General features: G+C 42.9%; 1 protein-coding gene across 1 annotated transcript in view; it reads right to left on the bottom strand.

Annotated features, from left to right (window-relative positions):
* LOC122794480 (adenosine deaminase domain-containing protein 2-like) overlaps positions 1-25,523 on the bottom strand; it is a 1,461,320-nt gene that overhangs the window by 942,749 nt on the left and 493,048 nt on the right. Inside the window, exon 5 of the mRNA XM_044062915.1 lies at positions 21,624-21,686. Within this exon, the coding sequence (XP_043918850.1) occupies positions 21,624-21,686 (63 nt within the window). The remainder of the gene's footprint in view (positions 1-21,623; positions 21,687-25,523) is intronic.

Genomic DNA, 25,523 nt, shown 5'->3' with positions numbered 1-25,523 from the left:
TGGGGTCATTACCTATGAAATCCACTAGGTTTAATAAGCAAGATCATGACAAAACCAAAATGGGTTGGGTCAAGTGCACAGAAGGTCACCTATGCCCCTATGGATAAGGTCCATGCTGATCCCTTCCATAGCCTTGCAGATAAGGCTTTTTAGGCTTATGGGTCAGTGGCTCTAGATCTGCATGTTACAAATTTGATGTGCACTGCATATCACACAACAGTTGATATTAATCTCTGCAGTGTATGCGATATATGTGTGGAAAAAGTACTGAAACAGAATGGCAGTGCTTGGTGGGGGGTAATACATGGCTGTATTATAAATATGTGAAATATTGTTAGGGCCTTCCGTTTGTTACAATTGACAGTAAACAGCAGTAATACACAATAATATTTACTTTGACAGCGCAGCAAGCAGTGGGTTTGTGCGACAGATGGAAAACTGTTTGTGAATTTGAGATGCACATTTCCAATACGTTCCATGTCTGTGAGTAGTTAAGCAGTGTGAAAGCTGCACTGCGAAAAGTTTGAGCATTAGTACTGAGTCTATGAAACACACCTGCTGCTTAAGTGACTGTGGCACCAGGTGTAAATGGATTGACATTTCTTTTTGAGCCCAGATGATACTGGGTTTGAATCCAGGTGCACCTAATACTTTTTTTAAAGACTTTTAAATAAACCGTGCTATTGCAATGACATGACTTCTTTATAGTACATGTGTTGTTGTGTGTGTTGGCATAGCGCACCAGGGTTAAATGGCACTGTGCGGAGATAACCGCAGCATTATACAACCACTCACCATTGCTGCACATTGGTGTGTGATACGAAACTCCTCACAAACATGGAGACTAAAAATTGAAGGAATCCATTGATTTTTCTGTCACTTACGCCTGTTGTCTGTGATTCTATTTTTTGACCAGATTATAAATCTTAAAATGGGGGTAGAAAAGAAAGTAGAGAAATGGGGACCAAACAGGGAAGAACAAAGGGAAAACAACACATGAATGTGAAAGAGGGAGGTAGGAAAAAAAAACATAACAGTGTAAACTGAAAATATGTGCATAATATTAACTGAATTTGGACTGTCACCTCCACAAAGAGGGGTGACAACAATGCAATCATGTTGTACAGCCAACTGGACTGAATTAAGTGTGGCAAGAAGACAAGTGTGCGAAACGGAGAGCTATGTATGGGATGTTTTTTTTTTGTGGGACAGGTACCCATTTTTTTTTAAATGCTCTTAGAGATCAAGCTTGGAGACTGTGAGAATTGAGTCCTCACTCACTGGACTTTCATGACTGTCCCCTTACTCCACTGGCGGCTGCAGTGCTTGACATCTCCTCCTCCTACGGATCAAGAGGGAGAGCCACCTCTCCATCAGGCGTAGATGTACTCAAATGATGCAGTGCATGACCCTATGCACCATCCATGGCAACTCCCTGTAGGTGATGAAACCACCTCTGCCACTGCTCCCGGAGGGTACCACTTGGACCACCTACCAGGCAGTACTACCTGAAGGCACAGGTAGTGCAGGGGCAGGGGAGACAGTGCTGCCATGGTGGCTCCCAGATGTGCTAGGCATCGATGCTGGGGAAGACTGATCAACTGGGGCTGGCCTACCTAGCTGTACTGTGTAGCATTTAGTGATGTGGAACACATGGATGACATGGAGACATTTTGATGACACATAATAGCAAATAAAAAAAGAGATAAGGGTTGGGATGAGAGAAAAAAAAAGATAAAATTAGTACCAATATATGTGACATACAATGCATTAACACAATTATACAATTCTTTTATCTAAAGTATAACATTTAAGTATACTCCTAACAGATACACACTACACTACAGACTGCTGAAAGTGATCATTGAAATGTGAATATATTGGAGACGTGTGTCTTCCAATTACACAGATTACAGTTTATAGCAGGGCATTTGTGCCCCTGGAATAGAGTTCTTAATTTAATCTAAATATTACTGAAGAAGTAACAGCATTGTATAGTTGGGAATCTTGGTATTTCAACCCACAACCTCTGACTACAGTCTAATGCTGAACTCTTACAATGGTTTTTGCTACAGACTAATGCAGGCATACTTGCTTTTACAGTTGGAATATGCATGCTCAATTTGATACAACTCTAGAAAAGGCCAAAAATATAACATTTAAGTATACTCCTAACAGATACACACTACACTACAGACTGCTGAAAGTGATCATTGAAATGTGAATATATTGGAGACGTGTGTCTTCCAATTACACAGATTACAGTTTATAGCAGGGCATTTGTGCCCCTGGAATAGAGTTCTTAATTTAATCTAAATATTACTGAAGAAGTAACAGCATTGTATAGTTGGGAATCTTGGTATTTCAACCCACAACCTCTGACTACAGTCTAATGCTGAACTCTTACAATGGTTTTTGCTACAGACTAATGCAGGCATACTTGCTTTTACAGTTGGAATATGCATGCTCAATTTGATACAACTCTAGAAAAGGCCAAAAAAAGCCATCTTTAACTTTTAATGCTACAACACTTCTCTTCTGCTGCATACATAACACTTGCTTCACTCAGTCTCTCCAATTGAACAACATGAGCCTCTCAACTGAATTCATGTTCGGTGGGAGCTGGGGAAAGAATAGAAAGGAACATAAGAGCATTACTCATACCAGTCTTGCCTATATTTAGCTTTATAAGTCTTACAACTACTCTCTTATTTTCATACTTACACATCAGTGGGATGCCCACAGTCTCAAATTCCTGCAATCAATGGTTGAGAGTATCCTTATTTCTCATCCGTAGGTCATAAAATGACACCTACATTGCTCTCCTGTGCGTGGGATACGAGTGGCACTGGATACAGCCTGGAATAAAGTATTCCATGCCTCAAACTTGTATTGGGAGCCAGAATATTCCCCCTGCAAAAGCATTTGGCTGTGGTGCTTTACCAGAAGTCCAATAAATATCCTGGACACCCCAACTCTGTGACTTAAAGTGTGCACTGGTAGCCTATTCCGAGGAATGGAAACTCTGACAAACATTTTTTTCCATTTTCAGTGTTAGAGCTAAGCTGTGCATTGCTCAAACACTGGCCTCAAAAAAGTACCTGAAATGAGGAAAAACAGTCTATGACATACACACTAGAAAATGTTGGTACACATGAGATATTTCTACTTAGGTCTGGATTTGAACTCACTCAAATTAACCTTCAGAACACAGGAAGGGTGCATGTGCCTTATCCCTCTTTGCCACACAGACAGCTTTGCAGTAAGGAACTGAAATCTATGGTAATATGAACCATACAACTGTTATTTGTGCATTTATTTTTGGATGTACTCCACTAAGTGATCACACAACAAGTTATGACTATTGCTTACAAATATACAGCTCTGTCTTACCTCTCTATGTTTGTTGGTCATTCTTCTCTTATCTGATTGGTAATCTGAGACATGCAGTCTGTAAGCCATTCTATATCATTGTCCTTAAAATGTATGTGGATATTAAATGGAAATAATACCATATACAGTTGCCAAGAAATGAAAGGGAGGTTGGATATTAATGAATAGAACCTGTGAATTATGTGCTGCTTACCTACATTTCCAACCTTGACAAAATTACATCTAACACTTTGTAAGTCTAACCTGACACAGCCACTGGATGTAGGGCAGCCTGCAGTGCTGTTGTGTTTTCCTTCTCCCAACCAGTAATCAGAGTTACAATCCATTAAAAACAAACACCGAGGGAATGCCTGCACTATTTTACATCTGGATACATGGAGCCAGGTATTTGGGATTCAGCAATTCTAATGAGATCATACCTGATCTGCACCTTTACTGTGCTGACAGCCCTGAATCTACATCATAAAAAGGCAACCGTGTAGCTAGGGAAACTGAAGGTGACAAGACTCGTTTATGTGGAGAACACAGAAAAGAGGCTATTACATTTGAATATAGCTGCACAGACGATTACTGAAGTTGAGAAGGTATGCTTACATTTTATCAGCTACATTCTGCATATGCTGGAATGTAATTAGAAAACTCTGCATAATAGTTTAATACATATATTGTGATTAGCAAAAGCTTTTACACTTTTATATGTATGCATTAGTTAGAAGTGTACTTATGGCATGGGCATGTTTGTCAGGGCATTTCACATTGTGGTGGTGCTGCGGTAGCGTTGTCGCCTCACAGTATGACGTTGTCCTGTTCGATTCTCAGCTAGAGTGTCTTCTGTGTGGAGACATGCGTGAATGGGTGTACCTTCGTTGAAGGTTCTGCGTCAGAGCTGGCAACTCGGCATGTAAAAATCTACTGCCAATCATTAGCGGACCAGAGTTCCACTGTGGCGACCCCTAACCGGGAAAAGCCGAAAGAGACAACAACATGACTGGCAATACCTTAAACTGGAATTTTCTGTGTTAAATCTGTAGACATGTTTCAGGGACAGTTAATCTGATTGCACTTTCAGCATTTCAAAGATGGTTTGTTAGCAGAATGAGTCATTTGCCTGTTCTTTGGGTGGGGGGCAAAGCTGCATTTCTGTTATGGCACAAAGGATATGTTGCTATTGTTACTCTCCTGTTTTTTTTTTTTTTTTTTTTTTTTTTTTTTGCATCCAGCCCGTTCTTCATATTTCAAATCTATAGACTGTTTTATATTTCTCCAGTGGGCAATACTGAAATGTTACCATTTTCTGTTTCATCTGGGAACAGTTATTTTGCAGTTATGTGACACTTCTGTCTATTACCCTTTAGTTGTCTTTTAGGACACCTAGGACTATGCCACCCAGGCATCTCAGTCCTTGAAAACCACTCTTCTTTGACCTTGAGAATCAGGTCATTGTTGACGCTTTAAGGAAACATGGTGCTTTCCTGCTTGGGAGGGAATAAGAATTTATGTACCTACCATAATGTTCCATGTTAGTTGTCTTCTTCTCGCCTTCTTTCTTGCTGGTTGGTTCGGAGCTGATCTTCGGCTCCGACTCGGCCATTTTCTAAAGCTCGAGAGCTATTTACTGGCTCAAGGCCTCCCTATATCCCACAATGCCTGGCGCTAGATCCCCAGATCTCGTTTGGAAGACCTAACGCCATAACAATACAAAAGGACAACTGTCCAAATAGCAAGACTTCAGCTATAGGGCTAAAGAAAGGTAGAGGAGAGGACATAAATCGGGTAAGACTCAGCCAGTGACAAGACTCGTAGGAGGACTCTCGGTCTATATAGGCTAGGGGGATGGAGGGTGGGACGCAAGAAAGAAGGCGAGAAGAAGACAACTAACATGGAACGTTATGGTAGGTACATAACTTCTTAATGTTAAGTTGTCTCTCTCGCCTTCATTCTTGCTGGTTGGGACAGCGTCCTTAGCACCTTAGTCCTGGGTGGCTCATCGGAACAGATTCTTGAGCACAGTGGAACCAAAATCAGCTCTACTCCTAGAGGCCAAATCCAATTTATAATGGGAAATGAAGGTATGAGGGGTGGCCCATGTGGCCACTGCACAAATGGCTTCCATTGGTAGTCTTGCTTGAAAGGCTACCGACGTAGCTAAAACCCTAGTAGAGTGGCCTTTAGGTTTAGCAGGGAGTTCTTTATTCCTCATCTGATGAGAGGACAACCACCTAGATAAGGTTACTTTAGACACTGGTTGACCCTGCTTGCCCTTCGCATAGGACAGAAAGAGTTGGTCTGATTTCCTTATTTGCTCAATCCTATGCAAATAGAAACGTAATTGCCTATGAATGTCCAACTTGTGTAATTTGTGTTTAGCTTTGTTGGTATAATTTGGAAAAAAGACTGGTAGATCAATGGATTGATTCAAATTATTTTTGGAGGGGACCTTAGGAAGGAACAAAGGATTAGTCCTGAGTGAAACCCTATCCTTATGGAAAAGTAGGTAAGGAGGACGACCACATAGGGCTTGAAGTTCAGAAACTGTCCTTGCTGAAGTAATGGCCACCAAAAAGAGAGTTTTCCAAGAAAGCAATTTCAAGGAACAGGAAGCTGCCAGTTCAAAAGGAGGCAGTATCAAGGAAGCTAGTATCAAATTCAAGTCCCACATAGGTGGGGGATCTCTCACTGGAGGCCTGAGCAAGATCGTTCCTTTAAGAAAGGCTTTGCAAAGCTTATGGGACATGATGTTGGTTTCTGACAGGCCCGTATGGAAATTTGAGATTGCCGCTAATTGAACTCTAATGGTGGCAGAAGAGGAGCCCGCTTGAAAAAGTTCTGCTAAAAAGTCTAGGACGTTATGGACAGGGGCTGTAAAAGGATCTATATTTCTAGCCTCTGCCCAGAAAGAGAAATGTTTCCACTTACTAGCATAAGTCTTCCTGGTTGTAGGTTTGTACGAAGAAAAGATGTCCAGGTGAGAGCTGCCCTCAGCAAAGCTAAAAATACAGCATCCATGGAACCTGACGGTGTCCCGGGTTGCGTGCTACGTGAACTCCTAGAGGAGCTAAACCCGCACATAAGAACGCTGTTTAATCTTAGCCTTGCTACAGGATACGTCCCTGAACACTGACGTACAGCTACAGTGGTCCCACTCCACAAAGGTGGCACCTCTACAGACCCTGGAAACTACCACCCCATAAGCTTGACCAGCCTGGTCTGCAAAGCTATGGAAAGGATCATTATGGAACTCATAAACAAAGACATCGGGGACCTACAGACAATTGACCCTACCCAGTTCGGCTTTGTAAAAGGCAGATCCTGTCTTTTAAACCTGGTGGACTTTTTTGAAACAGTCACTAGAGCCATCGATGAAGGCAAAGCAGTTCATACAGCCTACCTGGATCTGGCAAAAGCCTTCAACACAATACCCCACTCAGGCATCATAGACAAGCTCAACAGCTTAAATGTAAACCCGTTTGTCACACGATGGGTTGCAAACTGGCTAAAGGGCAGAACCCACAAAGTCAGAATAGCTGGAGCTATGTCAGACTCTAAGCCAGTCACAAGTGGAGTCCCACAGGGCTCTGTCTTGGGACCCCTCTTGTTCGGCATTTATTTCTCAGATGTGCAGGTAAACATAGGGGGGTTGCGGCTGACAAAGTTCGCAGACGACTGCAAACTAGGCGCCATAGTCGACACACCAGCTGACACATGCATCCTCCAGGAGGGCCTCACAGAAACAGACGACTGGTGCCAGAGTCATGGAATTAAACTAAATGCCAAAAAATGTATAGTCATCCCCTATGGAAAAAACAAAGTACCCACAAATTACCACATAGGTGGTAATCCATTAAGTACGGAAAAAGTAATCCGAGACCTGGGGACCCAAGTTGACAGTGACCTCTCATTTGACACCCACGTCGCCAAAGTGGTTAGAAAGACCTTCTACCTTGCCCACCTTATCATGAAGGGATTCACATCCAGATCAAAGGATGTTATTGTACCCTTATATTCTTCCCTTATCAGGCCTATGATTGAGTACAATGCCCCATTTGGTATGTACCTCACCCGGCACCTGCAGCAGCTGGAGAGACCCCAAAAGTACCTTACCAAGAGGATCAAGGATCTCCAGCATATGTCATATGCTGCCAGACTGAAAAAGCTCCAGCTCTATTCAGTAGCATACCGCCTGCTCAGAAGTGATCTGTGCCTTACGTACAAGGCCATGTCCAATTCAGAATTAATGGACATGCTCCACCTCAAAAAATCCAAATCCATCAGAGCCAAGAGAACTAAAGATCTAAACCTCAGCACAATTATGAATAGGACATGCTGGAGGGACAGATTCATAACCCAGAGGCTTCCCGCACTCTGGAACAGGATACCTGTCCATGTTAGGCAGAGCCCCTCACTGACTCTCTTCAAGAGAAATCTGGACGAATGGATGGGTGATCGTAGGTTTACCCCGGGGGTCATCTCTGTGTCATTGCTAGATAGAGGCATAGTAAACTAAATTTAATTTAAATTGTACACTTTTGTATCATTACATGGGGTGGCGAAAGCCACATACACTTTGGCTAGGCTTATAAATGCCCTAGGGCAGATAGCCTAGTACTATACTATGAAACTATGAAACTATGAATCTCACGCACTGAATGGGAAATACTGTGAAGCCTGGCTAAGGTTGGAAGTGGAGCAACCAAGCAGTGAGGTTGAGAGACTGAAGAGATTGATGCAGCCTGCCCGACTGATGGATCAAGAGGTCCGGAACTGGGTCCAGATTCCAAGGCTGCTCTAGAAGGTGACTATGCAGGAACGGGAACCAGATTTGTCGAGGCCAGTAGGGGGCAATGAGGATCATCCTGCACCCCAGCACGGTAGCTTTCTGAATTAGTTTGGGAATTAGGGGAAAGGGTGGGAATGCATACAGCAGTCCCTGGGGCCAATCGTGAACTAGAGCGTCTCTCGGGGAGTGTCCGGAAAGAGGGAAGAGAGTTAAGAAACTGTCGCACTTGCTGTTGAGAGGAGTTGCGAAAAGGTCGCAGCAAGGCTGACCCCATTTGCGGAAGATTTTGTCCGCTACTGTCCAATTGAGAGACCACTTGTGAGGCATGAGAATAGCTCTGCTTAGCCTGTCCGCTATGACGTTGGACTTCCCAGGGATGTGCGTTGCTGTTAGAAACCGTTGAGGAGATCGCCCACTGCCATAGTCCGAGTGCTTCTCGACATAAGGGATAGGGACTTGGTTCCGCCCTGCTTGTTGATGTACCACACTACAGACATATTGTCTGTCTGAATTGCAATGGTCCCAGTGGGTAGAGAGTTCTGAAGAGCTTGCAACACTAAAAGCACCGCCCTCATCTCCAAGACATTTATGTGCAAGTGGTACTCGTGGGGTTGCCAGGTGCCCTGGACAGTCCTGCCCTGAAAATGCCCCACCCGATCAGGGAGGCATCCATGGTCACTGTGGCAACGGGAGGAGGAAGGACAAATGGTCTGCCCTGGGGTACTGATGGGGAGACCATCCACCAAGTCAAGTGGTCTTTGCATGACTGCGTGATTATTATCTTGTGAGACATAGGAAGTTGTTGAAAGGACCATTGGGTGAAAAGTATCCACTGGAGAATCCTCATGTGAAAGCGAGCCAGGGGAACTAATATGATCGCTGCTGCCATGAGACCCGAGGTTTTTAGGACGAATCTGGCCTGAATCTTTCTGCATCCTAATAATACCTGTACATGTCGGCGAATGTCTGCCACCCTGTCTATTGGAAGTCTTGCGGACAGATCTTTCATATTTAATCTTGCACCTATGAAGGTTAAAGACTGACAAGGCGACAATGCAGACTTTTCAAAATTTACTGAGATACCTAGGTTGGAGCATGTTTGGATGGTATAATCCCTGGCTCTCAGCAATTGATATCTGGTGGTAGCAGTAAGGAGCCAGTCGTCTAGATATGGAAACACCTGGAATCCTTGCCGTCTTAGGTGAGCGGTAACCACTGCCATACATTTGGTGAACACCCTGGGGGCTGTGGTGAGACCAAAGGGCAGGGCTCTGAACTGGTTATGACTGGCTCCCAGCCGGAAGCAGAGAAACTTTCTGGAACGCCTGTCCATTTTGATATGGTAGTACGCATCCTGAAGATCTATGGAGCACATCCAACTGTCCTGACCCAAAAAGGGTAGAATGGACTGAAGCGTGACCATCCGGGAACTTCGTTCTTTGAACAGACTTGTTTAGTCTGCTGAGATCCAAAATGGGTCTCCAGTGCCCTGTCTTTTTTGGTACCAAAAAGAACTTTGAGTAAATTCCGGATCCTTGCTGGTCTGCTGGGATTTGTTGGATGGCCCGTTTTTTTGAAATTTCTTGTTCTGTGTGTTCCCTTAGACCGGGTGGAACATCTGGGATGGGCTTGTTTGCTTTTAAGGGGGTGTGGACAAAAGGGATTTTGTAACCTCCAGATATGATAGACCGTACCCATCTGCCTCGTGTGATGAGACGCCAGGCTTCTGGGTACAGAGACAATCTTCCCCCGACTGCCTCTGAGGGCGGACAGCCGGGCAGCCCCTCAGGGGTGCTGGAAGGGCTTGTCAGAGAAAGATTCTCAGCTGCCCTGATTTTGCGGACCCCCTCTGCCCTGCGGACGGCGTCTATTGTTGTTCCCTCCTCTGCCTCTGGAGGGAAACTCGCCACGTGTGTCAGGCATGGCACCCTGGGGTTTCTGGAATCACATCTTTCCACTCTTCTGACCTTTAGGGTATGGTCTAGAGGGAGTGGAAAAACGGACTCCCACGGCAGAGAGAGTCTTGCCTTCCTGCTCACACCTGGTAAGGGTATCTTTCACTTGTGGTCCAAACAGAGCTGAACCATCGAAAGGGGTATTGGTGAAAGACGCCTTGAAGGGATCAGCAAAGTTACATAACATCATCCAGGCATGTCTTCTCAAACCACGCCTGTGCCTGCAGCCCTACTCGCCCCATCAGCCACATACGAAATGAGCCGCATGGAGGAGTTGACGACTGAATTAAGAGTCGCCAGCTGGGAGTTAATCTTGTCTTGAGCCCCCATAGCTGATGGATCTTGAAGGGTATCTCCTAGCTCTTTGAGGAGATCCCTCTGGAGACGGGTGAAGTGGCACAAGTAATTCAGCGACCGTATCTGTCCATTGTCCTAGAATCTTTATTAGGGACATGGACAGGTACAGAAGTGTCAGCCAACTCCTTTTTCGTGGCCGCTGCTACCACCATGGCATCAACGGGGACACCCTTTGTCAAAAACTGTTTATCTTGAGGGGCTGTAATAAACTTAGTGGGCCTGCGGGGGGTTGGTTCCAGTGTGTCCGGGGCTGACCACGCCTTCCGAGCCACTACTTCCATCAATGGATCGAAAGGCGGAGACATCCAAGAGGTAGAGGGGTGAGAACCAAACGCATCCAGGAATACAGACTCGTCCTCAGAAGGGTTAAGGGCAGTCCACCCTCTGCCTAAGGATCTCAAGGATGTCTGAGAAAGAGACATCTTCAGAGGGGGATCTTGGGGACCCTTCTGAATCCTCCAAGTCGTTATCTGACGTGACAGACTCGGGGGAGTCAACATGTTTCCTCTTACATTTCCTCTTTCGAGAGGGCTCCTCTGAAATTTCAGGGGAGGCCTTGGAAGAGGAAGATACACCCAGTGGGGGGACCTGGAGCATTTGATCCCCTCGCTTGGGGTCTGGAGGAGGGGCAGAGACCGAAGCAGGCACCCTGGGGGGAGGAGCCGAAGAGGCTGATCGAGGTGCAGACTCAGAAGTCAGCACGCTCCTCATGACCTCGAAGGCGCCCCTGTCTGGCAGAGAACAGGGTCCCCGCTCCGAAAAGATGGGAATCCTCCCCAGCACCGAAAGGGACGGCTCCGAGGCCGATGTAGGAGCCGAGCTTACCTGTGCCGAGGCTCCGAGAGGGAGAACGGGGTCAGACAAGGGTCCGATGCCACTCGCCCCCTCGGAGCCGACGAGGGAGTCTCGGCACCCAGATCCCTCCAAGGATGGAACCATTGAAGAAATCGTAGCAGATGACAGAGCCGAAAGGGGAAGCATCGGCACAGACGTTTCCAAGATCCGAGCCCTAACAAACTGCGGCTCCGAACTGACAAGAGGAGTCGGAGGAGGAACTACTTCAGAAACAGGAAGAGCCACAGCCTGATGAGGAGGGCTAGTTAACATTTTAGCCAGGGCCTGCGATTTGAGGAGTATACTAACCACCCTCTCCAAGTCATGATCTGATAAACTTGAGGACCGAGAAGAGTGGGACCGATGGCTCCATTCAGATTGTAGTAAAGGTGACCCCGGAGCCGAGCGAATCGACTCTAGGGATGGAGACCTAGATCGCTTACAGCTCCCTGACGGTTCTGACACCAAGGTTGGAGCCGAGTGAGATTCACATACTTCGGTTCTGGCCGGAACCGAAATGGAAGCAGACACTCCACCTGGCGACGGCTCCATACTGGGAGCCGATGGCTTGGTGGGCTTAGGGGTTTCGCTGGCTTAGGCTTCACCAGAGACCCCTCGGGTTTTAGTAACCCTCTAAAAATCAACTTGCTCCTGCAGGACTCTCGAACTAAAGGCATGACATACCGAGCAAGAGTCCTGCAGGTGTAGGGCGCCCAAACAATAAACACAAGAAGTGTGACAGTCTGTCAGACATTTTCTGACAGCACGAGTCACACTTCTTGAACCCTGATACCTTGGTATCCTTTGACATGCTCAAGAAAAAGGGATACCAACGTATACTAGACTAGTGTAAAGAAACAAACACAAACACACACACTAGTCCCACACCTTCACACAAAAATTTAAAGAGAGTAAAGATACTAGAAAAATAAACAAGAAATTTATCTTTAACTACAAAGGCTAAACACTACTTCCTACTGGAAAAAGGGTTTATAAAAGGGAAGGGGTTAGCCTATAATTAAAACAGCTACTTTAAGGAGATGGAGGGGAGGGGAGAAACTCTCTAAGCAAAAACGAGTTTCCTAAAAGGAAGAAAACACAGGGATTAAAGATAAAGAGGGTACTAAAACTAATCTAACAGTAATACACTACTAAAAAAAAAAAAAAGCTTTTAAATATATACTAAATTTTAACAACTAAGTATCACAAAAAAGTTAAATATGACCTGAGCCAGTAAAGCACAACCTCGTAGCTAAAGCGGAAAACGAGATCTGAGGATCTAGCGCCAGGCATTGTGGGATACAGGGAGGCCTCCAGCCAGTAAATAGCTCTCGAGCTTTAGAAAATGGCCAAGTCGGAGCCGAAGATCGGCTCCGAACCAACCAGCAAGAATGAAGGCGAGAGAGACAACTTAACATTGTGGAGATATGTCATGCAGAATGCAGATTTGTCAGCAGATTGTCGTGAAGTGGGTCGACACAGCAGGACATATGACCAGGTGCGCCAGGTGGCATCTCAATCCTTGAAAACCACTCTTCCTTGACCCCAAGAATCAGGTCATTGTTGACGCTTTAAGGCAACATGGTGCTTTCCTGCTTGGGAGGGAATGTGGAGATATGTCATGCAGAATGCAGATTTGGCAGCAGATTGTCATGAAGTGGGTCGACACAGCAGGACATATGACCAGGTGCGCCATAGGGCCACTGACATGATCTCATCTGCATGGAAGAGTAGCTGCAGTGGGCAGTGATCGGATGTGTGGGGGCTGCTACAGAGCCATCACTAATACCAAATGAAGAGTTCCTGCCCACTGTCAGGAATCCAGGGAGCTCCCAGGAAAGTGCAGAACACCATGTCCTTGACATTGGTGCTACTCTTTCAGGGACAGCAAGCAAGTCACAGGAACAGCTTCCAGGTAGGCTTTTGTATTACAATTGCTGAATACTGTTGCTAAAACAATTTAAATCAATGTTACTTCTGTTTCATAAGAAGTTCTTTTTTGTGGCGAGGACTGAAGATTGCCACAGTTAACAACACATTCTGATTTATTAGCTTAGGTTGGAGTTGTCATCCAAAGTCTTGTTAAAAGTACAGTTAATGGACATATACAGGGGAAAAACTATTACCCACTGTGTTACTGTTAATTGTGATGATGATGTCCTTACCTTTTGCTTAACTTCCTCCAGGATCATCTGGTATGCAAAGGATACCATCATCTGTACATTTTTATGTCAGTACTGATGAACAAGTCAAAGAAATCATTTAGTGTGTAATGCTGATGTCAGGACTGTTGTGTGCATTGCTGAACTGTCTAATACTGGTAGCAGTGTTATTTTGTTAGTATATATTGGAGTATAGTAGTTTAGGCATTAATTGTTCCTGTGCTTGTTCCTTATTATCACAGGTGATCCTGACAGTGGAAATGTGGGACTTCTATCACCTGATGTCAGAGTATCAGCAGACTCTAATGATAACGGTGTCCAAACAGAGGCACAGTCAGGGGAGTACAGAGGGTGAATCTGACACTGAGGTTGACATACAGTCATCCCCTGAAATTCCATCGGACACAACCAGTAGGCCTACGCCCACCCATTCCAGTCAGCCCACAGATATTGGACAGGTGGAGGGCGAGATAATTGATCAGGGAAGTGGTTAATGCGGCTTCAGTGCCTGTTACCTCTCGCCATAGCCAAAGTGTGGGCGAGGTACCACTCACAAGGGTTGTTAGGGATGCTTGGAGGAGGCCTGCTGTCCATCCTTCACCTGACCCAAATGTCTTTTCCTGTGACACTCAAAGTATGTTTAAGGCTGTCATGCAGGCACAGGCATGTTCCCATAGGTGCTCCACAGAAATGCTTAGGGGTGTAGATGTGGCACAAGACTACCTCCATCGTGTTGCTGATTCAATGGATGAAAGGCACAGTGAAACAAGCGGTGTCTGTGATGGAATGTCTGCTGGGAAGGAGACGGTATCCTAATGGGCATAGATCAGCCACATCATCTGCTGTTAGCCAATGTGGCCATGCCAGATCACACTTCCATAGTGTTAGCACTTCCATTGCTCTGTCAGTGGGTGAGCTGTCCACACCCAGACATGACAGGCCACGGGGTCGTGGTCCTGGGTATACTCGTGAGGGGAGCCCCTTCAGCAGACAGCAGTCAAGTTCAGGTAGCAGCAGTGCATCTGACCATGTGCGTGGACATGCCAGTGCAGCTCCAGGCAGAGCCAGTTCTCGTGGTCAGGGATGACAACGATGAACTGCCACCTCTACCATGCACAGCTCACATCTGTCTGACATACCAAGACGTAGCGCTAGCACAGAGATTGCCTGTGTTCATGCAGACACACATCAATTTCACCTGGAGGACCCCTACAGACACAACAGTTACACATCTCAGCCGCATAGCTTAAAACTCATTTTGTCTCACTGGCCATTTGCTGGTTTATTCAAATGTCTACCTGCTTCTATTTCTTACTCACACATACTCACCAACCTTTTGTATCAGCCAAGGCTTCCTGTTCTCCCCCCAACACCCTGTGCAAATGATGACAACTGTGCCACATCCCTGTTTTGTATTGTTTGGATTCAGGGATACATATAAGCTTTGTGTCTGATGCTCAGGGTGCATAGCTGACTTAGTGGTTAGTATATCTGCATTTGTGATGTTAAACTGGTAATTGTACCTTGGACTTGTATTGGTCTTAGAAAATTAGACAGTTGATAACATCAACATTTTTCAACTTTATTGTGAATGATCTTGTGAGGGTTGTGAAGTTAAACTTCGATGTGTATGATTACTTTCTAACTTTTTTCTTTAATGACTTTCTAGTACAAATGCTTGGTGCTAAACTGAGGGCATGCAGTGACCATCACTATTTTTGAGAGTTATGAGTGTGTGAATCATTGATGCCCGAGGCCTACTATTTAATAATGGACACATATAATTCAAATATGTCTTTGTTGTCGCATGTTATGGTCATTTCGGTATAAATCTTCTACCTTTTATTTGCTTACACTACTAAGTAACAAAATACAAGGATATGCCAGTCATTCATATTATTATGCAATACACTCCATGTTCAGCACTTACCTTGTAAATCCAGCAGTTGCAAAAGTTTCAATTCAGGATCGATTCTGTCTGATGCAAGCAGTACACAGCCAATACACGGGGAGGGGTAAAAGTTGTGAGATTTGCCTGGCATCAATGTTACTATATATGCATGTGCATATGAGGAGGGTTTTAGACCCTTAGGTGGTGAGTGAGTGTGCTATGAGTTGTCTTAGTCAATGCAAGGGAGCACATCTACATCTGTCTACACCCACAGCAGCTGCTGATTCCCTCTCTATAATGCCTCATCTGTGTGTGGTTGTGGAGACCTTGGTAATGGTGGTGAGATGTGTGGTCCTTCCCCTTGTTGATCCTGCTGAAACTGTTTTCTCAGGATGACGTTCTGTAGCATCATACTGACTATTTCAGTAAATGAATGTAGACTGTACTGCAGGGCTTCCCTAGATGTATCTAGGCACCGGAACCGCAACTTCAGCAGCTCAAACACACACACTATGACATTGCTGGTTTGAGTGTGCGCCTCATTATGAAGTTCTTCAGTGGGTGTGTGTGCATTTCTGATAGGTGTCATCAGCCAGGGTTCCAGTGCATAATGATTCTGTGGGATATCCCCCTTAGTGAACATCTGATACAGATAAGAGGCGTGCCAGATATGTGAGTCATGGTGACTGCCAGGGTTGACAGCACACATACTCAAGATGATTTCCTTGACATTACACACAACTTTGCAGTCAACAGAGTGAAAGCCCTTTTTTTTTTACTGTACAGCCCTCCCTGTTCCCTGGGTGGTGCCTTCATTTCTACATGTGTGCAATCTCTTGCACCCAGTACTTCAGGGTAGTGTGCTACTGAGTAGAACTCCTGTAAATTTCTGGCTCTATCATCAGGAGTACAGGGAAAATATATGTGGTCACTAGCATGTTGGAGCAAAGCATTCAAGAATAATGGAGGATCCTGGATGCTGATGCCTGTGGCACCCCACCAGGTCTCCTGTTGGTCTCTGAAAGGCACCTGTAGCTAAGATTCTAAGTGCTGCACATACCTTTGTCTCCACTGGGATGGGTTCCCGTCGGTTAGCCCTGGCTCTGAGTTGAAGACAGAGGTTGCAGAGATCCTGTAAAGTGTCTCTATCCACTCTGTAGTGCTCTACAATTTCCACATCATGTAGGTTATGATAAATTACATGTGGTCCGAAAACTCTTCTCCCTCTTGGCCTTGGTCTATTAGCAGCACTCCAGCCTGATGCTCCTATGCCCATAACATCACTTTAACTTGTAGCTACAGACAACTCCCATTTGCAATTGTTACACTCAATTACCTATTACTTCAAACCTCCTACCTCCATTAACTGCTAACCCCACGACACCTCTAAGACTGCACCTTTAATACAACACCAATCTCACAAAGTTATATATATATATTACCCTCATATACACCCCATTCTTTCAGAAACTAAATAGCATGTGTTACACACATCCATCCCAACTACTAAAAATATCTTTCTACCCTCTATTAATCTTCACCTTACTCCTTCCTACCTTTCATCCTGCCCTCCTACCACACACACCTTCAGAGCCACACCCCATCCCCTTGGCAAACAAAACCCAAAGGCAAGCCTATCAAACTAAAAAAAATTCCTATATCGCCATGCAACCTTACATCCTCCCAACCCTTCCTTTACTCATGGAATAAACCAGTAATCAAAACCAACCTCTATTCATCCCAAAAACAAATTAAAATAATTCACAAATTAACAAAACTATTTACACCTACTCCAAAAGCTCACTTGTAGTGGAGACATCCACCCAAATCCAGGACCCAAAACATCAGCCAACCCAAACTTAAATCAGCTAAATCCCCTATACCACAGACCTAACTCGTCTCACCTCTTCTTAAACATTAATACAAGTATACTTAACAAAATTCAGGACCTTCATGCCCTACTAGCCCTATACAAACCAGATATCGCTGTGTTAACAGAAACATGGCTCAAACCACACCACCACAATAATAAGATAATTGCCCCTGGTTATAATATCATCCGAAGAGACAGATTAGAGAAAAAGGGCCGAGGAGTTGCAATATTATTCCAAAATCATCTCACCATAGAACAACTAAATTTCAATACCTAAGAAGTCAAATATGTTGAACTAATCCTTTCCAAACTAAAAATAAATTCTAACAAACACAATTATCGCAGGTGGCTATATCCCACCAAGCAATAACATTACTGTAATAGAAAGCCTACTTAATTAGATCTCCAACTCCCTTCCACATGAAACCATACTATTAGGGGACTTCAATATTGACTGGCTTAATTGCTCCAGCCATAATCCCTCTGCTTTTATTAACCTTCACAGGTTTACCAAAACTATAACCACCCCTACTAGAATTGACAAAACATCCAAACGCCAGTCCATATTAGACTGGATCTTGGTATCTGACCCCACTCTTGCACAGCAATCTGGCTGTCTTCCAGATACCCTAAGTGACCATCATCCAACCTACCTAAACAGGAACAGATCCCAAACCATCAGCCAAACCATACGCAGTTCGAAACAAAAAGGCCTTTATAGCTACTGACTTCATCAATGCACTACAAAACTGTAACTGGTCTCCCCTAAAACAACTCTCTCTAGACGAAGCCGTCGAATACTTTAGCACAACCTTTATAAAAATCTTAAACCATCATGCACCCCCCAGAATCATTAGAATAAAAACTAAATATGCCTGATGGCCAAGAAAAGATACTAAAACTATAATGAAAGAAAAGGACAAGGCCTGGATTCAATATCAAAAAAACAACACAGCTAATTTGAGACAAGGCTACCTAGAGATCCGTAACAAAGCCAGAAAACAAATCAAACTAGATAAATCTAGCTACTACAAAAACATGCAAGAAAAATATGCTTGCAACCCCCAAAAATTCTGGGCTACAATAAATGATGTACTCCACCCAGGAAAGTCCACTATTCCAACTCTTGTGCTAACAAATAACCAAGAAAACATTCCCACTCGATTTAACAAATTCTTTACTGAAACAGTCCAGACCCTTGCCAATGCCCAAAATAGTACTAGTAGCCCCACACTAACTACCCCAATCCACCCCAATATACAAAACAATAGCCCTAGTTTTCACCTTCACTCTTGTCCACCAAGACAATTTCTAGACTCCTTAGGAAACTTAAACCAACCACTCTAGCAGCTGATAACCTACCTGCCAACTTCCTTCAGATATCAGCTGAAACTATAGCCTATCCTGTGTCTCTATTCTCATAAATACATCTCTATCAGAATGCAAAGTTTCCACCTCATGGAAAACATCACATATTATTCCACTGCACAAAGAAGGTAATGCCGTAGAGCTCACCAACTATCACCCAATAGCAATCCTATCACCTTTATCCAAAATATTAGAATGAGTTATTCATACTCAACTAATGCAGTACCTCCAAAATAACAACCTACTCTCCACATCCCAGCATGGCTTTAGATGTTCCCATAGCACCACCACAGCACTACTATCAATCACCAACATAGCTAATCACTATAGAAACAAGGATCTATTAGTTTCCTCCATATTCTTAGACTTATCAAAAGCCTTTGACATGGTAAACCACACTATGCTTCTTGAAACACTACCCTAAATAGAAGTCCCTCCTCTATATCATGGTTTAACAGTTACTTATCTGGCCGGCAGCAGGCAGTTCTATGGCATGACCAATTGTCCCCCCCATTACCAGTAACCACAGGAGTCCCCCTCAAAGATCCATCCTTGGCCCTTTGCTGTTCTCTCTATTTATTAACCAGATCTCTTCATCCTCACCCACTGCCTCAGCAGTACAATACGCAGATGACACCACCCTTATATGTGCCGCCCCCACCCTAAATGAACTGCAAACCCTAACCCAAAATAACTTCACCCTAGCCGAAACCTGGCTCACTAGCATCAAATTTCTTCTAAATCCCACAAAGGCCACACTAATTTTTTTTCAGCCCAGGCAGATCTCCTCCCCTAAATAGTTACTTCACCATCACCTCCAAGGAAAATATTCAAATCAGTCCAACCACACACTAAACTGTTACATGTAAAAATAGACGATAACATGAAAGTCGACATCCACACAGCACAAACTATCAAGAAAGTTAATAAAAAACCTGGACTCCTCTACAGGAACAAACAGTATATGACCAAACACACCAAAGCAACCACTGCAAGGACTCATCTTCTATCCCCCTCCTCTACACCTCTCCCATCTTAACCAATCTTGGCCAAACTGATCTAAATAAAATGGAATCTTGCTACAACAAGATAGCCAAGTTTGCTACTGAAGCCTCATACAGGTCACACCACTGTATATCCCTTAAGCAGCTCAACTGGCTTGAGTTGCCCCATATACTTCTATTCAATCAACTCTCTATAGCACACAAGCTCTACTACCTTCCTGAGATAACCCCAGCACTTCAGCATCTAATCCAACCCCACAGTCCCACTAGAACCTTAAGATCTAGCAACCAGGACCTCATAACTGTCATCCAACATAAAAATGATGCTGGTAAATCCCACTTTGCTAGCATCATTGCCAAAACCTGGAACTCGCTACCAAGCCAAATAACTTCTACCACCTCCTTTATTCTTTTCAAAAATATCCTGAAAACTCACTAAAGTAATTGGCTATGCTCATGTCATTCACCAGGCTAATCCATACCAAGTGTATGATGTTTTAAGGTACAGCTAAGTATAAACAGTTTTCCCCAGAATGATTATGAACCTGTTGATATTTACCTGACAAAACTTAAAGCTGTAAAAAAAAAAAAAAAAAAAAAAAAAAATACAGACAAATGCTGTAAGAATTGTTAATCTCTAACAATGTGTATCAATGCTATATGTACACTATTTTTTCTCTCATGTACTGTATTATGTTATTGTATTGTGGAGCTTTTCTCCCTGGGCCTCCGCTGAAAATGGGCCTGTGTCCAGTCTGACTTTCCCATTAAACAAATGTAAAATAAATAAATAAAATATAAATACACAAGAATTAATGCAACAGCTGTAGACTCCTTTCTGTGGCTGTATTCCAATAGGTTTTAGAATTCGCAGGAAAAGCCAGCACTAAGTCTACACGGTTGCTTTCTAGCTTGTTCAATAGCTCCTCCATCTTGGATTGGTTAATCAGCATACAGTTCAGCTGCAGCTGCTTATGATGCAATCTGCAGGGGACATGCTGGGGGTGCCACAGGCACTGTGCTTAAATGAATCCAAAACAGTGCACCATCTACCGTGTGCATGTCAATTGAGCTTGGTGAACATAACAGGCTACATTGTCTTTTCTCCTGCCTTACACTCCCCATATTTTCATGGAGTATCAATTATACCTGTCTTTCCCTATGTACTATGTAGTATTCAACTGTCATCTACTTGAAAAGTGGATGTTACACCTTCTCTACAAAAGTAATTTACTGCCTTCTTGCTGTGTGCCTGGGTTGCAATCTAAAAAGGTTCTACAGTACAGCTCACTGTACCTACTGAAAACTAAACAGTATTAAAGTAAATTAACAATCCTATACAGACAGCATATTTTAAATACTTTACTTATTCCATTATTTACCAGAATGGAATGACTAAGCCAAAGCTGTTTTTCAGTGGAGGCTCAAGGAGTAAATCTCTACCAGTATTTAGAAAGGGTCTACACTGAAACATCAAAATTCACCAAATCAACATTTTAATACAGCAAACCAAAACATCAAACAGCTGAAACAATTGGGGGGGGGGGTATCCTCCACACTGCTCACTACTTACATATACTACAATCAGAGATCGCAAAACAGTGGAGAAGAAAAACCTCCTTACCCCACTTTACCGATCTCGCTACTAACACCAAAAAGTCACCCAAGCCCAAATCACACACACACACACACACACACACACACACACACACACACACACACATATTCAAACGCACATATACACTGTATATTTTTAATGGATTCTGCAAACACTGACATAAAGTTTGATGAAATGCAGAATCCATTAAACATTTATGAACTTGCATTTAATCAAACAAGCAGCACCCTCTAGAAATACTCAATATATTGGCACAAAATGCTTAACAATAAAAAGTGAAATAAATGTATTATGAAGAACAAGATTACTTATTGGGATGATAAAATTAAAACCATACACACCAATGCATGCATGTTTATTCCTTAAGTTTTGTATCTTAGTAATACAATACCTAATGAAGGCAGCAGTTCAGCAGCAGGTTTGCTGGACTCTGGTTTGGTTTCAATGTCAGAAGCTGAAATCATAGAAAATAGCATTAGACACTAAAGGTACATTTTAGCCAACCACATCAATATCGTTGTGGATATTGAGCAAATTATTACAATTAAAAGTATTACTACAGATAACAAAGATAATACAGCACTTCATAATTTTCCAATACCATATGAACAAATTTTAAACCACACTGAAAAATACATCTGTTCCCGTAAAGTCAAACGTAAGTGCCTCATAAAAGCTGTTAAATTAAAATGATAAACATGAAAATAAAAAACCCCTCTGATCCTTCTTTATAAAATCAATGTTGTACCAAAGAAATTGAAGTACTTTTGATATTAAATGGGCCACGTGTTATCATATTTACTTCTTTAATTTAACATTCTTCATCAAACTGAAAGCAGTTGAAATTTCTTGGATCCTGTAAACACTTTTCCTATATGCTAAATGGGGCAGTTACTCCCAGCTTCCTCTTAACCTTAGAGGCAACAGTCCAGAAAGCATACTCCTGCTCACAAGTGATTGACAATAAATGCAGAAGTGTATTCTGAATATTGTTTCAATGCATTTAAATGGTTTAATTTACAAAGTACAGCATGGACTCAATGTAAGTACCTTACAGTTAAAGTACAAGTAGCACACTTACCATAACAGCTTTTAGAGAAGAAATGATTTTCTGCCATCATTTCAACAATAAATCAAAACATTCAAGTTTACCCACCTTCTGCTTTTTTGCCCACCTGCATGTGGTTCAGGTGGCCATTGCTGCATTAAAGGACCAGTGCTGGTCTCTAGCCATTGAAGGAACAGGCATAAGGTGGCAAGGCATTTGTATACTGCAATATATTTAATCAGTTTTTCAATCTATTAAGGATCTCACTGGGAAGTATGCTAGTAGTACACAAATTCCAGTTGCCAAGATAATATTAATTATACCTAATTACTAATAAGTAACTCTGAGGAATATCTTCAAAACACAGCAGTTTCAACAACTATAATTACATACAGTTCCTCACTAAGAGGACAGAGGCAGGGAGGGTATCTAGTGTAACCTTTCCTCTAACATCTGCCATTACCATGAGCTCCTTACACAATTTCTTTGTGAAGAGTCACTAACAGTACATCACAGCATCTGGATAATATTGCAAGCAAAAACTGTTACCAGTGGAAAGTTGATATTTAAATCACCTCCTAAAGCACAGCAGTGCCAACATTTGACCCACCTCTGGACTGTGTGGACACAAGTCCCTGTGGCAGCTTCCAATACATACTGTGTAGAAACATTTCTAATGATTCAGTTGTTCTGGGAGAATGTGCTTTGAGAGAACCTTGAAAAAAAGAAGTTATGTACTCACCATAACGTTCCATGTTGGTAGTCCATCTCACCCTTCATTTTTACATATGGGTTCGGAGCCGATCCTCAGCTCCGACTCGGCCAATTTATAAGCTAGAAGACTTCTGGTTGGCTCGTAGCAAACTTGAAAGAGGAAGAAGAGGTAGCAGGTTGTGAAGCGAATTTGAGCACTATCACAAACAGGATTAGGAAATAAAGATCCAGAACTATTCTACAAGCATTTTTCCTTTGGCACTAAGAAAATCCTTGAATAAAAATCTTTCCTCACCTGGGAAGGAGGAACTGGTTCTAGCACTCATTGGAACAGCATGTGATGAAGAACCAGTGGAAATAAAACAGTGTGATCTGGAAGAGCAGGAATGACCTGCTGGAAAGGAAAAAAATGAATCCCACTGCCATTTGTAACCTTGATGAATGATTTTCAGAACCTATTTGTTTGAAACTAGCTGTTGCCAAAGAGAAAAATGGAGATTCAGAATTTCTGGTAGTAAAAAAAGGCCAGGGTGGGAGAGGGCCACAAGGTCTGTTGAATAGGCATTCAATTTTGTTGGACTGTCCTTGGTTTTGGGAAGTTTGAGACTTTTTGGAACCCCCTTGCCATTTCTTTAACATCTGTTTACCCATCTTTTATTGTGACTGTTTATTCTGCATTTTGCCAAATCTGGATAAGGAAATAGAAAAGTACCTTGGAAAATCGGGAAAGGGAGGACTGAAAAATTTTAGATTCCCTGGATCAGCTTGCCCCTTTCATCACATTTTTGATCAACTCTGCAGCAGAGGGGCCAAACACTAAATCTCTACCCAAGGGTGAATTTAAAATCTCATCTTTAACAATCTAGGAGGTTCTGAGAATGCAGCCATGCAAGCCTGCTTGAAAACAGTACGTGGCCATTATCCTGAAAGACATATCAGTCTCACACAGAGACACACACACACAGACGTGCACACACACAGACGTGCACACACAGAGACGCGCACACACAGAGACGCGCACACACAGAGACGCGCACACACAGAGACGCGCACACACACATACACACACACATACACACACACAGAGATGCGCGCGGACACACACACAGAGACACATGCACACACAGAGACGCGTGCACACAGACAGACTGTGACACACACACACACAGACAGAGACACACACACACACAGACAGAGACACGCACACACAGACAGAGACACGCACACACAGACAGACACAGAGAGACACACACAGACACACCCACACACAGAGACACCCACACACACAGAGACACCCACACACACAGACACCCACACACACACAGAGACACCCACACACACAGAGACACCCACACACACAGAGACACCCACACACACAGAGACACCCACACACACAGAGACTTGCACAGAGACGCGCGCGCGCACAGAGACGCGCACACAGCGACGTGCGCACGCACACACAGAGATGCGCGCACACACAAAGACACACACAAAGACACACACACACACACACACACTGTAAACAATGAGTAGTGACCTGCGCAACAGATTAAATAACTTAAGTTTCAAGAAGATTTTTTTCCTCCTAAAAAGAAACTGCAGATAAAACATTCATCATACTTTTTCAGAACCATAATACAAACAGCTAATGGCATATTTAAAAACTTTTTGGAGCCATTTGATTCAAGTGCTTTACTTCTTAGCCACTTTTAAAGTGCTACTACACACATATTAAAATAACATCTATTTTTCTGACCAACATGTGTTGATACCCTATATAAAATACTTTAAAATCAACTACAACATTCATTGCATACACAATAATTAACCATTAAAAATAAAACACGTGTTACAATTTTATAAAAAACATTTTGTTGACACTATAAGAACTGTAGAAAGGGTTTTATAGATATAAAGTCATTTATGCCAGGAAATTTTGTAGCATTTGTCAACATTTGCCACTGACTTTCTTTATAGGTATTGTTGTTGTATTAATTATTATCATCATTACTAATATTGTCATTTAAAATACCAGTTATTTAATTAATCAAATTTTATTATCTAGAATATTGTATTTGTATTCAAACATATAAATTACGGTTATTACTAGTTAACTTTTTTATACACTAATAGGTTCGCTGATCTTCCTGTTATACTGTTTATATAAAATGTTTACGTATTAATATGATAGTATTTTATCAGATCTTTTATTTCACTGATTCATTTATTCAAAGCACAGTATTTTATGTATTGTGTATATTACGGGTAGACGATTTTTTGCAACCATTTGCACTATTATATGCGCATACATTTGTATTTGTATATATGTGTTAGTATGTTTTTAAATATTAATGAGTGGTTTTGGCGCCACTAAGGTTATTTAAGAAGCAGATTCACAAGTAATTAGTAGTTCTGATGAAGACCAGTAATGGTTGAAAGCGCTTAATTCTACTAGTTTGCCTTTTCGTTTATTTGTTTGTCAAGTCTGCTTTTCGATTTTGTTCGTGTTTCACCATTTTTTGTCATTAA

Source organism: Protopterus annectens, chromosome 1.part0 (assembly GCF_019279795.1).
Source record: "Protopterus annectens isolate FY-2018-M chromosome 1.part0, PAN1.0, whole genome shotgun sequence".
Taxonomy (NCBI): domain Eukaryota; kingdom Metazoa; phylum Chordata; order Ceratodontiformes; family Protopteridae; genus Protopterus; species Protopterus annectens.
This window is presented reverse-complemented; position numbering and strand designations above follow the sequence as displayed.